Here is an 18,229-nt window from a genome sequence, read left to right on the forward strand (position 1 = left end):
CTGCCTTGGAGCCAGGTGTATTCACGCGACACCACGCGATCTCGCAATAAAACATCAACAAACAGCTTACTTTGATTATCCGACGTGGAAGAACTGTTTGTCTGGTCAGCTATTCAAGTTTCCGCTTCTACCATGAGTAAGTTCTTCTGCCGCTTCTTCTTCTTCTTCTTTGTGGGTGTGTTATGGCGGTGACCAATCTAACTCTGCTTTCTTCCTCATCTTACATTTTCTGTCCATACCTAGTAGGATGTCAGGCATCACAGGACTAAGTCAAAGGAATGCAGTCATAATTATGATATTGTAACAGACTGAGTCCCAATGTAGTTTATTCAACGAGTGTTGTGGTTTCCCATGGCCATGAAGGCATCATCATTACGTGCAGCTTTTTCTGCCAATGTTCGTCTTTGTTTACATGTGTTCTGCGTGTTGATTGGCTGGGTGGCTGGAAAAGGGTGGGCATAAGCGGAGAATGGGAGAACATTTGGTTCCAACGGGTGTTGAGAAAAATGACAGAGTGAGACGATTCATTTTGTGTTTTAATTGTTTATTTTGGCTTCGGTGGGCCGGATTAAAAAGACCAAAGGAAGTGGCCCGTGGGCCGTAGTTTGCCCTCCCCTGTTCTATAAACATTACATGAATTTAATGATATTCATTATATGTCATGTTTGGCAATGTGTTTTATTTTTGTCACATGACCACACGTGTTTTAGATCACCTTACCTTTATAAAGAAGCATACCCATTGTGTGTTCTAGAGTGGTGCTTTATGGTCACTTCAGTGACATCATCGCCTGTGTGTGTGTGTGCGTGCGTGTGTGTGTGTGCGTGTGTGTCTGAGGGGAGATAACTAGTTGATCACTTCCCTTATCATAAACAGCGCTGTTTTTAAGGTATAAATGATCAACTTTACTGAGTTGCTAAAAGATGAATTCACTCAGAATTTAAGCTTATTCAAGATTAACCGCTTTAGTTTTGCCCCGGTACGTTTAGGAAGCCTCTCGCTGCCCATCTCACTGTAGCGGGAGGGAGGAGCTGCTGCCTGGGGGGGTGTGGAGTCTTTACGACAGTGACATAAATACACATAAGGGACCTTTAGGGGAAGCGCTAAGCAAAAGTTTCTTAGTTCTGCTATAAAGTTTGAAATTAACTTGAGGATCACTTTAAGTTATGTTAAAAAAATATTTAAAACAAAATGTTTTGCTCCTAATGAAACATAAGTTGATAAGCTATTTACTGCTGTTATTGAGTTGTTTCTAAAGTTTTTCATAATGCTGTTTTGGGGATGGGCTCTGATAAGCAGTTACTGCTTCAGCCCATTCCATTAAATATCTATCTATTATCATCCCAGGCTTAATCTGCACAGTTGGTAGCAGGTAGTGTTTAAATGTGCATCTCCTGACCACTGATCATTTAAGAATTTTTTAACATGTTGCTATATATATAATACACATACAGTATATAATTTATTGAACTTGCATTATTTAAAACCTATGATGCTGCTCTTAGTTTTGTTGTTATTGAAAAGCAGAAAAGAACTAGTATGCTGGCAGCTGTTTACACAACTGGTGTGAAATGAAGCATCTTGTAACTGTGAATATGATAACAGCTATAGAAAATGGCTGGACTGGATAGCCAAATTTACTCACATGCAATGATAAGACCAGTGTGAGCCAGATTTTGTTTGGTTTGAGGATTTTCTGACTTTAGGTGAAGATAAAACAGAAACAACAAACAAACCTGAATCTCCTCCAGGAAAAGGTTGCTCTCCACAAAGCTGTTGCTCAGGAATCCACCAGGTGCTCTGCAGTTCTGGAGAAATCGAGCTGGGTTTGGACGTGATCGGGAGTTGGCCCCGACCAGTTCACAGTAATGAGAAACCAGCGTCTTTGGGATCTGCAAGTACATAAATGAGTAAAATACCAACACCACTAAACAAGCCTTCAACTGTTGTTTTAAGAACATCAAAATAAACCAGAAATATTCCATTTCAAGGGGAAAATGCTGTATGAAAAAAACTCTCAATGATGCCCTTTAAAATGATGTCAAAGGCTTCTTAGAAGCCAATCAGAATAGTTTTTACTGTTGCCATGATGTCAGCATATGTGTTTTTATTTGATTTGATTTCCCAGCTTCTACACAGCAGGGGTATAAATGGAGACTGCGAGAGCCTCCCACTAGGGGGCGCCCGAGCAACCATGCAAAACCATGTGTTGACTAATCAGGGACGAAGACGCCCTCTTTTCTCCTGGTGGTTATGGGACAGGGAAACTCTGCAACTAGGGGCTTGTTCCTTTAACCCTCAGGAGTCTAGGGTATAAACGGCCTTCTGGTTTTACCTTTATATGTCACCATAAAAACTGTTTAGCTTGCCTTGTTTGGTTTTTTTTTTTTTCCAGCAAAACTTCAGCTGTATGAATTTACTGTTGATTGTTCATTTTGACATACTGTATAAACACAATGAACTTAAAATCACAAAAACACAAAATTGGAGTAGGAGAAAATGGGGCTTTTTGCTGTGATAACCTTAAAAATGTTTAACAAACCAATTTGATGATTGAGAATACACGCGCTGCGTAAACTGTATGGAAACAAGGCCGCCCGTCTCAAACAGATATCACTCTGAGGAGCATAGTATTATGGAGGAGCATTCCTAAACTCCAAAGTTACCCATTCCACAATTCCCAACGTATAAAGCTTCTACTAAAAAAGAATAGAAAGTCCGTGTACAAAGCTTGTGGATAAACGTCATCATGACCGCAACAGAATTTATCTCGGAGCTGCTTTTCAAAAGTAGAGGGACTTTCTGCTTTTCAAAAGATTCCGAACTTACCAGGATTAGACATTTCTCAAGGACAGGAAATAAACATGTTTTAATCAAAAGTTATGGCACTCTAGCAATAAATGTGTAGTTTTTGTAGTTGTGCAACTTTGTAATGTTTTGCAATGCGCGTGCACAAATGTAGAGGCGTAGCTTCTGGTAGATTGGCAGAGGCAGGGGAGAAAGTAGAGCTGTTGAGGGCGGGACATAAAGACGTTCTCTCAGAAACTCTGGATAGCAGCTTTAAGGGCTACAGTTCTACTTGATTTTAGCACATCTCCCTGCTCCAACACACCTGATTGCAAACAGAAGCTCGTTATTAGGTTTTCTGTATAGCTGCATGAGAACAACCCTTCAGAATAAGGTGTGTAGTAGAAGGGTAACATCTTAAAGCTGCCGGACTGCAGCCCTCCAGGAATGGAGTTTTTGAACCTGATTTAATGTAATCCTTTGCTCTGTTACATGCTCTGTTACCAGTATTCTTGTAGATCAAGCATGTCAAACTCATTTTAGTTCTGTGGCCAAATATGGAGCAGTTTAATCGGAAGTGGGCCACATTTTAAAGGGGACATATCATGCTAAAGCCACTTTTTTAGCCCTTAAATGCATTTTGTTGTATATTTAGAGTGTTTAGAAGTACAGAAAAAATCAAATTAGTCTCTTCAGGTGCTCCGTAGATATCTTTATATTCTGTTTTGATCATATTTTTCAATCTGTTTAGATTTTTCTACTCTCTATTACGTTTTTTGAACTATTACGTCACAATATTTGCAGCGGAACTGCCAAATTAAGACATCGACTCCAGGCCCAACACTTCGAGCAATCCGCCATTTTTATTTCTCGCTGTGAATTTGTAGTCCACGCTCAAGGATGCCGAAGTTACGAGAGGACAAGTCAAAATGTTCGGTTGTTGGATGTAGTAAACCACACGCTTCATTACACCGTCTCCCAGCATCAGAACCTTTTCAAAGTGCCTGGTTGAGTTTTATTTTTCACGGAAATGTACCCACATCTGTGGGTAAGGTCATTTTTGTCCGCGCGAAGCACTTCAAGGATGACTGCTTCAGCGACCTCCACCAGTATAAAGAAGGATTTGCTGAAAGACTTTGTCTGATTGAGGGTTCAATTCCTTCTATCTTTGGAGACGACGAACAGAGCACTTCGGTAAGCTGTAAATAACGCTAAAAAGTGTGATGATAAGACGTCCCTGTCATTGTTTTGTTAGCATTAGAAGTTGCTTAGCCTTTGCACCGTCTTCAGACTTCATATGTTAGCTCTGTGTGCTCATTTTAGATCCTTGATGATATGGCCTACATGATTTAGTTTAAGTCTAGAGTTTTCATCAGTCATTTCATTTTGCCATTTTTGTCTCCGAAAAGACTGTATTAAAATGCATTTCATGACGTTAGCTTGGCGCTAGCGTTAGCTCGGTGCTTGTGTTAGCTCACTTGTTAGGGTTCTACAGGTTCATCATCTTCATTTTCATCTCGCTCCGCCAGGTCAGACTCTGGCTCAAACATGTAAGGCTGGATGGACAAGTCTTCTGTTGTTGACATTTTGTAAATAACCTCTGAATAAAAAGTTTATGCGCCGCTACATAGCCGTATCTCTTCTATCAAACTACAAAAATGGCCGAGCAGGGTGGAGTTGAACCGAGAGGGGGCGGGGTATGAAGTGTCTCATTTGCATTTAAAGAGACAGCACCAAAACGAGTTGCTCTCAGAAGCACATCAGAAAAGGGGTAGAAAAGGGGTGGAGCTATAATGAGGAATTCAGACCCAAGCATTGCAGTTCTGCTTTATATAGACCACAACTGTATGATTTATATCTAAAAAGGAAGGATTTAAAACCATGATATGTCCCCTTTAATGCGGAAAAACCAGTAATTTTAACATTATTGTGCCCTAGGTGTCACTTCCATGTACACATGTACAAAATGTGCAAGAAACCAATCATATCCAAGCAAAGACTGATAAATATAAGTCCCAACAGGATCTTAACTTTAAATTTCCTAGACTTTGTGACCAATATCTATTTAAATAAGGGAAACATGTAATCATTTGACAAAAATTTAAGGATTTTGAAAGAATTTTGAGTTTTTTCAACATTTTCACATTAAAAATTACTACGATCATGCTATACACGCACCAGGAGTGTAGAGTCTCATTTACACCATGATTCATGTTTTCATTATCATTTTTATTTTCTACTGCAGGCCAAATTGGATGCTCCAAAGAGGCAGATTAGGCCCCCGGGCCATGAGTTTGACACGTGTTTTAGATCATAAATACCTAATACCAATTATATGTCTAAAGGGATACAAATATTAAAATAATAAGAATTTAAAAGTCAGATAAATAATAACTGTATATTTTAAGGAAAGTACAAACCTTTCCCAGTGAACGTAAGGAGGAGCTGCGAGGCAGAGGACCGTTAAACACTTCCCAAATCAGACAGCCAAGTCTCCACACTTCTCCTGCCCTGCAACACACAGAAATTCATGAGGATGCACAAGAATCCATGTGTGATACAGATCTAATATGGCAGCTTACAGAACAAATGATCATTTTGAACAATGTGGATGTAAATGTCGTGGGTTGTTTCTCTCTCACCACTTCTCTCCGCTGCTGTTAGATGTTTCAGGAGGATCGTACTTTTCCATGTCGGGGCACACAGCTTTTGGAGCAGGGAGGGAGACCCCGCTGGGATCCCCCTGCTCAGGGGACACATGGTCCAGGGCTCCAAGTTTCCACTCTCCAGCTCTGTCCACAAACACTGCCCACACTCCCAGGTTGTTGTGAAGTAAGTGACAGTCGTTGATGAGAAAACTCAGAGCTTTCTGTGGGAGTGAGACCCAGAGGAAGTGAAAACCTGCTACATTTTAAACTATTACAAAGTGCTCCAACCCATCCTTACCACTATCTGATGGAGTCCCCAGGACACCTCCAGCTCCCCAGCACCAACCTTCTCAGCCTGGGCCTTCAGGTGGACTGCGAGGGGCGTCACCTGCTCGGTAACCAAGTACAAGCTCTTGTCTGTCTGTGACAACAAGATTAATACAGATATTAGCTTTAATTTGAAAAATAGGAACTTCTTTTGCAACTCTATTAATGGAATAAAAGCATAAAATGTTGGAAGTTACTTTTGGTTTTGGTGTAACTTTTGAACATTATAAAAACAACCTGAAATAGAATAATAGAAAATCAAAATTGGGTTAAAATGCCCATTGAAGTGCTGCCTAATTAATCTATAGAATATATACATAACTCTGTGTATAAGGAAATTAGTTTCATGTAAGAGGTCACACACAACTGATCATGACTACCAAACACAAAGTAGCTGTATTGCATGAGGAAGATCTTTCCCATATAAAAATGTCAATTAAATAATACAATTCAGATTTTCCTTCTGTTTATTTGTTGACATTTGAGGACAGTGCACATTAATGAACACCAGTGCAATACTTTGTGTAAATGTGCCAGATTTGAGCACAAGCTACTTTCCATCCATAGTCCTCATACATTTAAGACAATAACAATAAAAGATACAGACATGGATATAATAACCACATTGTTTGTTTCAGTTCTTTTTAAAAAAGCTGTAAATGTAGAACAGTCTTGAACAATACTGAAGACTATTAAAACTTGTGCTAACGTTCACAGAAATGGTGTGTAGTCCAGTGATACCTAACAGTCCCCTCTACTGGCTGATCATCTTTTTAGATTGCTATTTTTTGTCTTATAAATTCCCCAAGGGAAAGGTGGGGGGGGCATGGAAAGATTCATAAATGAGGCAGGCGTGTTTAAAAATTCAAAAGTTGTTAAAACTCAAAAGATTACATTTGTCTAAAGTTGGACAAAGGTGAGAAAAATTGGGTTTTTTTGGCAAAAAACTTTGATGGCTTGTTTATACAACTGTTCTACAGGTTTTAGTGCAGTAAACAGTAAACAGTACTAAATGTGAAAAAGGATCATACAATGAAGGTATGATTTAGCAGCAGTAGAGGAAATAGAGGGCCTGATTTGTTTAAAGTTTTGGAGGTGAAATTTAATTGTGCCAACAACCTTTTTTATACTTTTCTTGAAGGTTAGATTAGAGTCCAGTATGATTCCCAAGTACTTGAAATGAGACACCAATTCAATGACCTCTCCATCTATAGAAACCATCAGATTGTTTGGTGATAATGGTCTTTTTTGTGAATGTCATGCTCTTAGTAGGGCCCTATAAAATCAGTTTTTTTTTTCCAAATTCCGTTTTTTCCACTTTAACTTTTTTAATTCCATTTTTTTTTTTAGAAATATTTATCACTTTTTAAAGAAAATATTACTTTTTAACTCCCGTGAGGAAACAACATAAATACTAATAAATAAATAAAAATTCATAATTAAACAAAAATGTATGTCAAAAATAAAGTAAGATACAATTAAAAGGTAGATATAAGTTGTAGTAACATGGATTATTCTGACCGCTCCTTTTTAATTATTTATATGTCATATAAAGATGTATGAGAACAGCAATGATGTCACCCAATTTCCTCTCAGGGATCAATGGTTTACTGAATCTGATCAGGTTTATTGATTAAGTTTTGATCAACTCAGTTTAAATTAACCTAATTTAAATGATCTTATCTTCTGTAGCTCTGATGAGATGTTGTTAGAATGTAACATTCTAATAATGTTGTTCCAACTGACTTTTATTTTGTAAACCGGAAGTTCCCACTGAAACGTTTGTACTTGACGTAGCTTGCTGACTGTGAATGTGTACCTACGAGTCACGGACAAAAGGCTGGAATATAAGAACTAAAAGACAACACGGACTGAGTTATTCTTAGTTAGTCAGACACAACAGTACTAACACTGAGCAGGTGAAGATGATTAAAGCTGATCACGTTCTCACGGAGCACTGCTGCGTTACACAAAAAATGGGTGGAGCTTTACAGGCACAGCAAAGTTAAAAAGTCACTGGTGGCTTTGTATTTAGGAGTCAGTGATGATTTGCGCTGTTTTAGAGGGTGTTTGTGGTGGTTTAAGATGAGTTTATGCAGCCAGGACAGGAGGGGGGAGGGTGGTGCACCTAATAAGCGGTCCCCGGAAACATTAAAAAAAAAAAAAAACCTTCTTTGCCCCACAGTGATGGGGTTTCATGCCAATTTTGTCTGTTTCTGCGTTTAACAATTGTCATTGGATGATTCCGTCCGCAATTCCATTAACGTGGATTTGATAGGGCCCTATCTTAGTTTTTGTTGTATTGAGCACAAGGCAGTTGTCTATAAGCCAGTGCTGGACCTTAGATAAGGCATTTGTAAGTTTGGATGAGATTATATCAATTGGCAGACCATGAGTAAAAATAACTGCATCATCTGCATAGATCTGAATATTAAAAATGGGACAAACATCTGGCAGATTGTTAATGTACAATGACAATATATGCAACAATAAGGCATCAACACATCCATTTGTTTCTACAAACTACAGAAAAGCAGATCTGGGTATGGAAGGGAAAAACTAAACCAAAAGGCTCTAATACTCCAACATGTTAAATAACCTAAGGCTAGGAATGAAAAAGGAGAAGAAACATCAATGCGACTACAACCAAATCATAAACCACCATATACATCCTGATCCCACTCACCTCCTTCTGAATTTGAAGAGAAAAGCAAAGGTTTAAGTGCGATAACTATGTGTGAAATGAGGCTTCAATCATTCTGAGACATTTATTATAAAGACACGATTGTTCTGATGAACTCTCACATACCTCCAATCCATCCACATAGGCCAAGATGTTTGGGTGACGTAGCGTCTTCATGCGTTTGAAGGCAGCTTTAGCCAGCAGGGTCTGCTGCTCTGTGCCCTGAGTCACGTCATACACAAACACAGACACTGGCTCTCCATTGGTCTGAGGACATAAACAAGGAAAACAATTTTGTTTTAGTATTCGCGACTCACCAAAGAATTAATTTCTTTTAATATTTAATTTTATTTTTCAGTATCAAATGTTTCAAGTCGGTCAACATGACATGCAACACTTGTATATATGTACATATCCATCCTTTAGAGGGATGTAATGATTCACTCAACTCCTGATACGATTCGATTCACGATACGATTCTCTCACAATTTATTTTACAAAATGGGATTGTAGAAAAATGACAGAAAAATTTTCCTTTATTTTTTTGGGGAAAAAACTATACTGTTTTCCTTTTATTTTTCATTGTCAAAAGAATCCCTTGATAAACTATTCAAAACAATGCAATTTAACTAAAAATAAATCTTGAATTAAATAAATAACGGAATAATACAAATGAAGAAGAAGCCTATTAATTTAAATTCTGGTTCTATAGTAAACAATGCAAAACTGCATAATAGTTATTTTTAAAAGTGCAACTGAAAATGTATTTTGTGCCTTAACAATTGGACTTAAAAAAAAAAAGTCATTTCACTGTATTAAGGTCAGTTTGTTTGGACCAGCAGAGGGCGCTGGTAACCCAGTGGTCAGTTGGCATGCAGATATCTTGCAGTGAAGAAGATATGCTATGCTAGCAGACAGAGCTAATAGAAAAACGTGACTTTTACAGATATTCACGTAATATTACAGATATTTTTTGGTGCTAAAGGGGTAAGGAATCATTTATGAACATGATTAAAAGTAGAAGGCGGCCAGAAAGAAAGTATTAGCAGATTCTGCCTGCCGCCAACACTTCTGGATAAAAAAGTACTGGGATTCAATTTTCACAGTATCGATGTGAATCGTGATACCTATGAATCGATTTTTAACTGCCTTACGATTAATCGTTACATCCCTAATCCTTTATCATTTATATTTATTATTATTATTATTATTATTATTATTATAGTGTTTCTGGTTTGTTTTTTGTTCTTCGCACCATCCACCAAGGTCAATTCCTTGTATTCTTTTTTAAACTGTACTTGGCGAATAAAACTGATTCTGATTATGAAAATATTTATACATATATACTTATTTAAATATAAGAATTACATGCAGATGTGTATTTATACATTTTATAGACAAATAAATGATTATAGTTGCGGCGAAGAGCGGGTGGGACGTATTTTCTTGTTCCTAGAGGGGGACGTAATAGAATATATATATATAAAATTTAACAGTTGTGTTATAGCGTAATAGATTTTATTACCATAAAAACCTCACTGTAACCCTACCTTTAACCAGAGGCGGCAAAAGTACTAGTTTTCAGTACTCAAGTAAAAGTGTAGATACTTGAATAAAAAATGATTCTGGTAAAAGTATTGAAGTTGCTCCCTTACTTTAGTAAAAGTAAAAAAAAAATTAAAAAAAAAATAAAAAGTATATGCTACAAATGTCACTTTAATGATACGTTTTTTAAACCAGCAAATTCCATATATTTTATTTTTAAGAACTTGTAGAACACTGGTACATGGAAACAAGTTAAATATGTTTTCTTTGAACACCTGGAAAATTAAGTAATCATAGCTAAAATGTGTAAATTAAATGTGTTATGGACAAAAAATGCAGATTTGAGTTTAACATTTTTTTAAAAACTTGAAAATGTTAACCATAAAACTAAGGGACTTGCCTAACAAAGCACTAGCATAGCACTAGCTTCTCCTTCAGCTTCATGGTTGCAGGTTTGCATCTTTTCATGTTGTGACATCATCTTCTAAAGTCTTAAAAGTAACAAGCTAATTTTTCAAATGTAAGGAGTAGAAAGTACAGAAATTTGTTTAAAAAAGTAAAAGAGTAAAAGTAAAGTAAATACTCAAGTAAAGTACAGATACCAGAAAAAAACTACTTAAGTACAGTAACAAAGTATATGTACTTTGTTAGTTGTCACCTCTGTGTTTAGTCATTTAAACTAAGAATGTGCCATATTACTTTTGTAAAATAAAACATGTTTATTGCCTGATAGAAAAAGTGCAATACATAATCATGTTCTTCATAAGGTAATGCAAAAATAAAGCTTATCTCAAATCAAATTCAACCATTAACGTTAACACTAATGCTGGGGAAGCTGGGAGTTTTGTAGCTCAGGCCAAAAAAGTTGTACAATAAGTTGAAAAAAATCTGATATTCTACAATGTGTAAACACCAGCCGTGGAGTAGAGTTAATCTCTTTAACATACATTACAGACAAGGATGTTTATGTACAGGGAGGGCAGACACAACTGAATACTTAAAGGTTTTTAATGTATGTAAACTGATGTCATTCATCACTGATTTTTAAAAAGCCTGACCTGAACAATACCCGTGAAACAATACAAAGTTTCTGTTTTAACTGCACATGAGGTAGTTAACTCAAATATAAATGAAAAGAAAAACATTGCTGCCAAAAATTAAAAAATATATATAACAGCTTCTTTAGTCTTTTATTTTTCACATTTTAAAAACAAACTAAACTTTTGCAAGAAATTACACTGAAGACTGTAACTCACAATAACACACAAAATAACTCCCAAAACACACAAATCAGCTGCAAAATGCACAGTCCACAAAAAAGTCAAAAAATTATGACAACAACCACTTAAACAAACAAAATGACGAGAAAAACACACAAAACAACAATACATTCCAGAATAGCTCCAAAGACACACAAACTGTTCACAAAAAGACAGGAAAATGCAGAAAACAGCTGCAAAAATTACAGAAAATGACAAGAACACAAAAAATAACAAAAATACACAAAATAGCTAAAAACTGACATAACATCAATACCACAAAGACAAAAAAAAGATAAAACCTTTTTTCTGCCCTGTGTTAATGCTGACATGAATGTTAATCATGTAAGCCATGAGGTCCGTGGCTCAGGTGGTAGTGGGTCGTCTTCTGATCGAGAGGTTGGGGGTTCGATCCCAGTACCTGACTATGTGTCGAAGTGTCCTTGGGCAAGACACTGAACCCTAAGTTGCTCTCAGTGGTCGACTAGCGCCTTGCATGGCAGCCCTGTCCCACTGGTGTGTGAATGGGTGAATGAGCTGTTATGTAAAGCGCTTTGAGACTGCTTCAGTGTGGTGATAAAGCGCTATATAAAATCAAGTCCATTTACCATTTTACCATCAGATACAATCACAGTTTTGTGGCCCCCGCTGTAATAGTTGCCCTTCCCTGCTGTAGATATTATGTTGAAGGTTAAAATGTATGTAACAAATTGGTTAATAATAAATGGGTCAGTTTTTCTCATACCTACCGTTGGTGACTATTGCTCTCTGTTTGAGTAACATCACTTGATCAAGACTTTTCTAACATTCCACACTACAAAATAAGTATTATTAAAAATAAAAATAAAGTAATAAAAGTATGTATGATTAATGCTGATATTGTATCGGATCAATATCGGCTGATATGCAAGGCTACAATATCGGCATCATATCGAAAATTAAAATTTTTTATCAAGACATCCCTAGTAAAAGATAAAACAATAATCTACAGGACAAACTAATAACATCTAAAAGCACACGTCCTGGTGGGCGGGGCCTGTCAGTCATCTCACAGCAGAAGGGAACAGTGGCTGACTTTAAGACCTTTGCGGAGTAGAAAAGATCAGTTTCATATGCAAGTATCGGCCGATCGCCGATCTCCCAAAATCAAGGAAATCAGCAACGATTGATCGGTGCATCCTTAATATTCAGTGATTAAAGAAAAAAATAAATCTTCTGACTGAATCAAATTACTATTTCAATTCAAATGACCACTCTTTTTGTAGATTCAATTGTAAACATTTTTCTTGGTTTTTTACTTTGGAAGGTTTTATTGCACTTAAAGTAATGTAACAAGTGTAGCTGTTTTTACCCAGTGTGACAGTCTGTTGTTTTTAACAGCACACAACATTCTAGATTCAGAGGGTTGGGTAATAATATGTCACCACACATGCACACTGTGTTTTGAAGTGAATAAGGCATGTGTGGCACTGAATGATAACATTTATGACCGCTGTTGGCGCTCTGCTTTACACCATCAGGATGTTTGGGGCCAATCAGTGAGTTTAAATAAACCAATCACACGAGAGATTAGGGCTGGGCAATATATCGTGATATATCATGTTTTCTATTTTGGCAATAAAGAAAATGACAATATCACCTATATTAAGGCTGGGCAATATATTTATTTTTTAATGAATATTGATATATTTAATATTTATTTAAGAGATACAGTATAGCATAGCATTATATCGTAATATCGATATAATTCATGTAATATTAAAAGTTTTTTCCGTAGAGCCACCAGTGTGCCTTTTTCTCCTCTGTCTCTCTTAACCCCGCCCTGCCCCTCTCCCACTCTGTCCCTCAAAAAAATACAACGCTGAAAACTTCAATGACTCGTGCTGTGCCTCATGAAAAAAAGGGGGGTGAGATTACCAAGGTAGAGAGCCTACCATATTGCTAAAGAGATGGCCCCCGTTGCAACGGTGGAACAGGACGGTTTTAAAGGGCTACTAAAAGCCATGGACCCAAGGTACAAAGTCATTGTTACTCTGCAAAAGAACTTTTGCCGAAAATGTGCACTGAAGTCAGAGAGGGCCTCTCCGTCTACCGATATGTGGTCTAGCAGGACCCATCCATCCATCCATTTTCATACCCGCTTATTCCCGTTTAACAGGGTCACGGGGGTCTGCCGGTGCCAATATCCGGCTGGTCTAGCAGGACCTGTGAGCCATATGAGTTTGACGGTACATTTTATGGAGGAATGGGAAATGAAAATTGCCAGTCTCCAAACTTGTCATTTCCCCCAAGATCACACTGGAGAGAACATAGCTGAAGCTCTGCAGGATGCCCTCACATGCTGGACGCTCAACCTGAATGGACTGGTTGCTATAACAACTGACAACGGAAGTAATGTTGTCGAGACGGTGCAACTCAAAAAGTGGCAGAGGATGCAGTGTTTTGGGCACAGACATCATCTGGCCATTGGTGAGTGCAACAGGTAATACAGTTATTTCCATACAGAACTTATCACAGAGAAAGAGAGAGAGAGTGTGTGCGTGTGTCTGCTGAGAGAATTGCTTACACATCTTAATATACAGCTGTTTAACTAATGTAATGGTGGTTTCATAAAAATAGTTTAGTTTACAATACCAGTTCTGGCTCTAATGGGACTACAGGTGTATCAATTTTAGCAATAGTTTAATTACATATACTATATCCTTAAACACAGATTAAAGTGTATTTGCTTTTGAATGATTTGCATCTTCATATAAAACAATGAAAGATATTTTAAAAAGTATTTTTCCAATTTGTGTATTACAGGACATGGTATGGATGACGCCCGCATCACCCGGGCAATGTCTCTGTGTAAGAGTCGTCAGCAGCATCTATTACAGCTGGAGGAAGAGAAGAGAGCTGGATGAAGCACAGATGCAGCTAAATCTGGGGATAAAGGTGAAAAATGATTGAGAGGGTTCTGGAGCAGGAAAAAGCAATTGCTAAAGTCATTTCTGCTGACAAGAAAACCAGAACTCTTGTCCCCACCTGGCAAGACATACAGCAGGGGTCTGCAACCTGCGGCTCTGGAGCCTAATGTGGCTCTTCGACTCTTATGCAATGGCTCCCTATAGCTTTAAAAAGAACTCTTGAAATAAATAGTTATTTTTTTGATTAATGATGACCAATTAAATCAATATATTTGTTAACCTAAAAATAAATCACGTTGTGCAATGACTCAGCACCTTCCTACTTCACCTCCTGCAACATCTACAGACCATTAACTTTCCTGCACCTGTGGCTAACCTTAAGTTTTAAATCCCTGGTAAGATAATTAAACCAACAAAAACACTATTCTGGAAGAAAATAAAGATTTTAATTGTGTGGGAACAGATTAATTTAACCACCAATGTACAGGTTAAATATGCATGTTTTATGTGTGGCAAGAAATGAGCAATTAGCATGTGTTGATCACATGATCATGTGTTATCACATTCAAGTGACTTTTTGTAGCCTTTCAAATACATTAACTAAAAAAATCTTCTTTATATAACATTGTGTTCATGTAAACTGAGATGTGTAAGAATTTGAAGATGCAAGATACTGTTTTATTTCTTCATGTCATTTTATTTTACTTTAAACTGTTTTTAAGTTGCCATTTATATGAGCAATATGAATCAAATCAAACATTAATCTATTTAATTTTAACAGTATAAAATATAATTTACTGTGTTGTCTTCATTGAGAAGGTATTTTTCGGCTCCAGGAGGACTTTAATCCAAAAGAGATGAGGCAAAATGGTTCCTTGTAGAGTAAAGGTTGCAGACCCCTGACATAGAGGTTCTAGAGGCAGTTCAGAAAGCTCTAAAGCTCCTTCAGGACTCCACTGACGCTCTTTCAGGTGAGGAGTACGTGGCTCTCTCATACCTCAGACCTGTGCTACACCTGTTTAACTTCAGTCTTCTCGCAACTGAAGAAGGTCATACCAAGCTGTGCAAATCCATCAAGACCAGCACTGTGGATCACCTCAATGCAAAATATGTGGCTGAGCCTGCAGATCAAGCAGAAGCAGCAGTTACATTACCACCCACAGTTAAAAAGAAGAAAACACTATAAAGCTTCTTCAAACTCATACAGAGGGAGGCAACAGAGAAAGAACTTTCTAGCTACCTACAGGTAGTCTGTGTAGAAAGTGAGGTGGACCCTCTGAAATGGTGGAAGGGGCATGAAGTTGCCTTTCCAGCATTGAGCCGCCTGGCAAAGAAATAGCTCTGTGTGCCAGGAACCAGCTCCACTTCTGAAAGGATTTTCAGTTGCCGTGGCAACATTGTAACCTGCAACAGGGCATCACTAAAGCCAGGGTCTGTTGACGACAGGCTAGTTTCACTGGCACAGAATCTCTAATATATACAGTATTAGGCCTGAGCTGTTGTCATTTTGTTCTCTTTATATTTCTGTATTTTACAGTTACAGACGCAAATGTGCTGTTTTTGTTCTGTTTACATGTTACTTAGTTACACAAAACACAAAGATGTTTGTACAGGGCTGCACACAAGTCAAGAAAGAGCTTATATATATATATATATATATAGAAAACATTTATTATGTATTTTATTTAAGGAGTAATTCATATTAAAGTATTTTGTATTTCACAAACAGGTCATTTATTTTGTAATATTTCATGTTATTGTGCAGCTGACTGTGAATAAAGGTGCCTGTGTGACTTTTGATAGATTTGACTTAGAACTGATTTTGTTTTTGTTATTTTTTACAGAAGAAAATATCAAGATATATACATATATATTGAATATCATGGTTCAGCAACAAAAAATATTGAGATATACATTTTGGTCCATATCACCCAGCCCTAGCCGATATCGAAATATATCTATATATACATATTTTTAACTTTATGTTATTTATACAATCACATAGGGCTGGGCGATATGAACCAAAACTCATATCTCGGTATTTTTTCTCAAAATGGTGATATACAATACAAATGTCGTTAATTACATTTCAAAAAAAAATCTGACCAGAAAAATCATTCTGGGTTAAATTTGCTGATGCAAAATGCCACACAAACACATTTATTAACAAACAGCTGCACAATATGAGTCACTTTTGACTTTTTCTCCTCTAAGGGACAGCACGTGTGAGTGAGTTCTGTAGTGTGGCTCATGACGTATATGCACCCATGTTTTATCATTCTATTATGATGCACTTGTATTTTCACCACAGCTCTGTACAGCCCTTTGTGATTTTATCTGCAAAAAGCATTTTATAAATTACTCACTAAGGGGAAGGTCTGGGTTGGGGGAAGTTCTACTGGGAAGTAGTGAAAGCAGTGACTTTTAAAATTAGTTTTTTAATACAAAATAATATTAAAAAAATACAGGTAATATTGCAATTTTCCTTATTGTCAAAACAGAAAACTCGCTATATCTCGATATATCGCCCAGCCATATCGAAAACCGTTTATTTTCCTGAGTATCAGCATCGAGTTGAAAATGTTTGTATCGTGACAACCCTACTTTATGAGTCTGATGCGTAGCTAAAATTTATATATTCTGGAGCATCTGTTAAAATAAAGAAAATAAATAAAAGCTATTTCCCCCTGGAATAAATGAAATATATCTGATTCTGATTGTCAACATACCATTAAAAAAATACAAATAATAAGTTGTGGACTCTTTAGACATACATATAATTATTTGTAGGTGTTTCCCTAGAGATTTAATTAAATAATGTATAACTGCTAATACTACAGCAGTACGAGTGAAGCTGGAACAGCCAATGCTAAAGCTAATGCTAGCTGTGGCTAAAGATGTTGTCAGTACAGTATATATTTAACATTGAAACTAGTATGGGACTTAACTTTACATAAACTCACCACACGAGGAGGAATAATGAACAATAAGAGAGCAGATAATAACGGGGCTAACGTGAGGTGACGTGGCGAGGGATCCGTGTCCAGATCCGGGAGTAAACAACACAGCTAACAACTATGCTAGGCTAAAACTGAATAGCACAACGAGTTATAATAATAACACGAGTTAAACGATGGAGATCATAAGCTTTACTTGTTTAATAACATGTTGTCACTTGACCAAAATCTCAGCCTCAACCAAACTTTGACGTTAGCTTCATGCTAAGGCTAAGGACGAGCTAACGCCAGTATCAGGCTGAGTGCAGTACTTACCTTCCTCTTCCCGCGGTGCAGGCTCCATATCCCGGACTTCTCCGGGCTGTCTGGGAGGATTTCATAAGCAAAGTCTTTGACAGGATCCCTGGCGAAAAAGGACCACATCTTCCTTTGACTCCACACCTCATGAAATACACACAGAGCAGCAGCGCTGCACCGATCTGATTGGCTGATGCTAACAGGCTAACAGTGCAGCTGCCAAAAGGCTCCGCATGGAACTTTGTCTGAGCTCAATGGTTCCGCTACAGGCAAAAGGACTTATCGTACAACAAAAACATTTAAACAAGGCAGTGGCTGTGCGTACGGTTGCCTTATCAATATACCGACATTCTATCCGACGGGGGCGCCAGTTTCTGTCACGTGATAGGTCAGCCATTGGCCAGTTTTAGTCGCGTGACGAAGACTAAACCTAACCCTAAAAAATGTTGCAATATTGGGTTATGATAACCGAACCCTACCCCTGTTTGGGAACCACTGGAGTAAAAACACATTATTGATCCCGCAGTGGGGAATTTACTGTCATTACAGCTCAGATAAAGTGCAAGAAAAAACACGACAAAAGGCAACACAGAATACCCAAAAGACACCTGAAAAATAGTGCAATGAAGGAGATAAAATATGACAAAGCAATAAGAGAGGCTACATATAAATATAAAAATAATATAAAAAGTATGAAGAATATATATATTATTTTCCTATAAGAATATAGATATAATAGAATATAAATACATTATTACAGACTATGCAAGGAAATATGCCTCAGACTGTTTTGTTGTACACTTTGTACAACATGTTT

At 37.3% G+C, this 18,229-nt stretch overlaps 1 protein-coding gene across 1 annotated transcript in view; it reads right to left on the reverse strand.

Moving 5' to 3' along the window:
* The window catches only part of scyl1 (SCY1-like, kinase-like 1), a 31,641-nt gene extending 13,933 nt beyond the window's left edge, over nt 1-17,708 (reverse strand). Inside the window, exons 1-6 of the mRNA XM_028458726.1 lie at nt 17,431-17,708; nt 8,572-8,712; nt 5,734-5,856; nt 5,430-5,656; nt 5,208-5,298; nt 1,737-1,892 (exon numbers count right to left, since the gene is read on the reverse strand). Coding sequence (XP_028314527.1) covers nt 1,737-1,892; nt 5,208-5,298; nt 5,430-5,656; nt 5,734-5,856; nt 8,572-8,712; nt 17,431-17,538 — 846 coding nt within the window. The 5' untranslated portion in view covers nt 17,539-17,708. The remainder of the gene's footprint in view (nt 1-1,736; nt 1,893-5,207; nt 5,299-5,429; nt 5,657-5,733; nt 5,857-8,571; nt 8,713-17,430) is intronic.
* Between the last annotated feature and the right edge of the window lie 521 nt (nt 17,709-18,229).

This window comes from Gouania willdenowi, chromosome 10 (genome assembly GCF_900634775.1).
Source record: "Gouania willdenowi chromosome 10, fGouWil2.1, whole genome shotgun sequence".
NCBI classification, from domain to species: Eukaryota; Metazoa; Chordata; class Actinopteri; order Blenniiformes; family Gobiesocidae; genus Gouania; species Gouania willdenowi.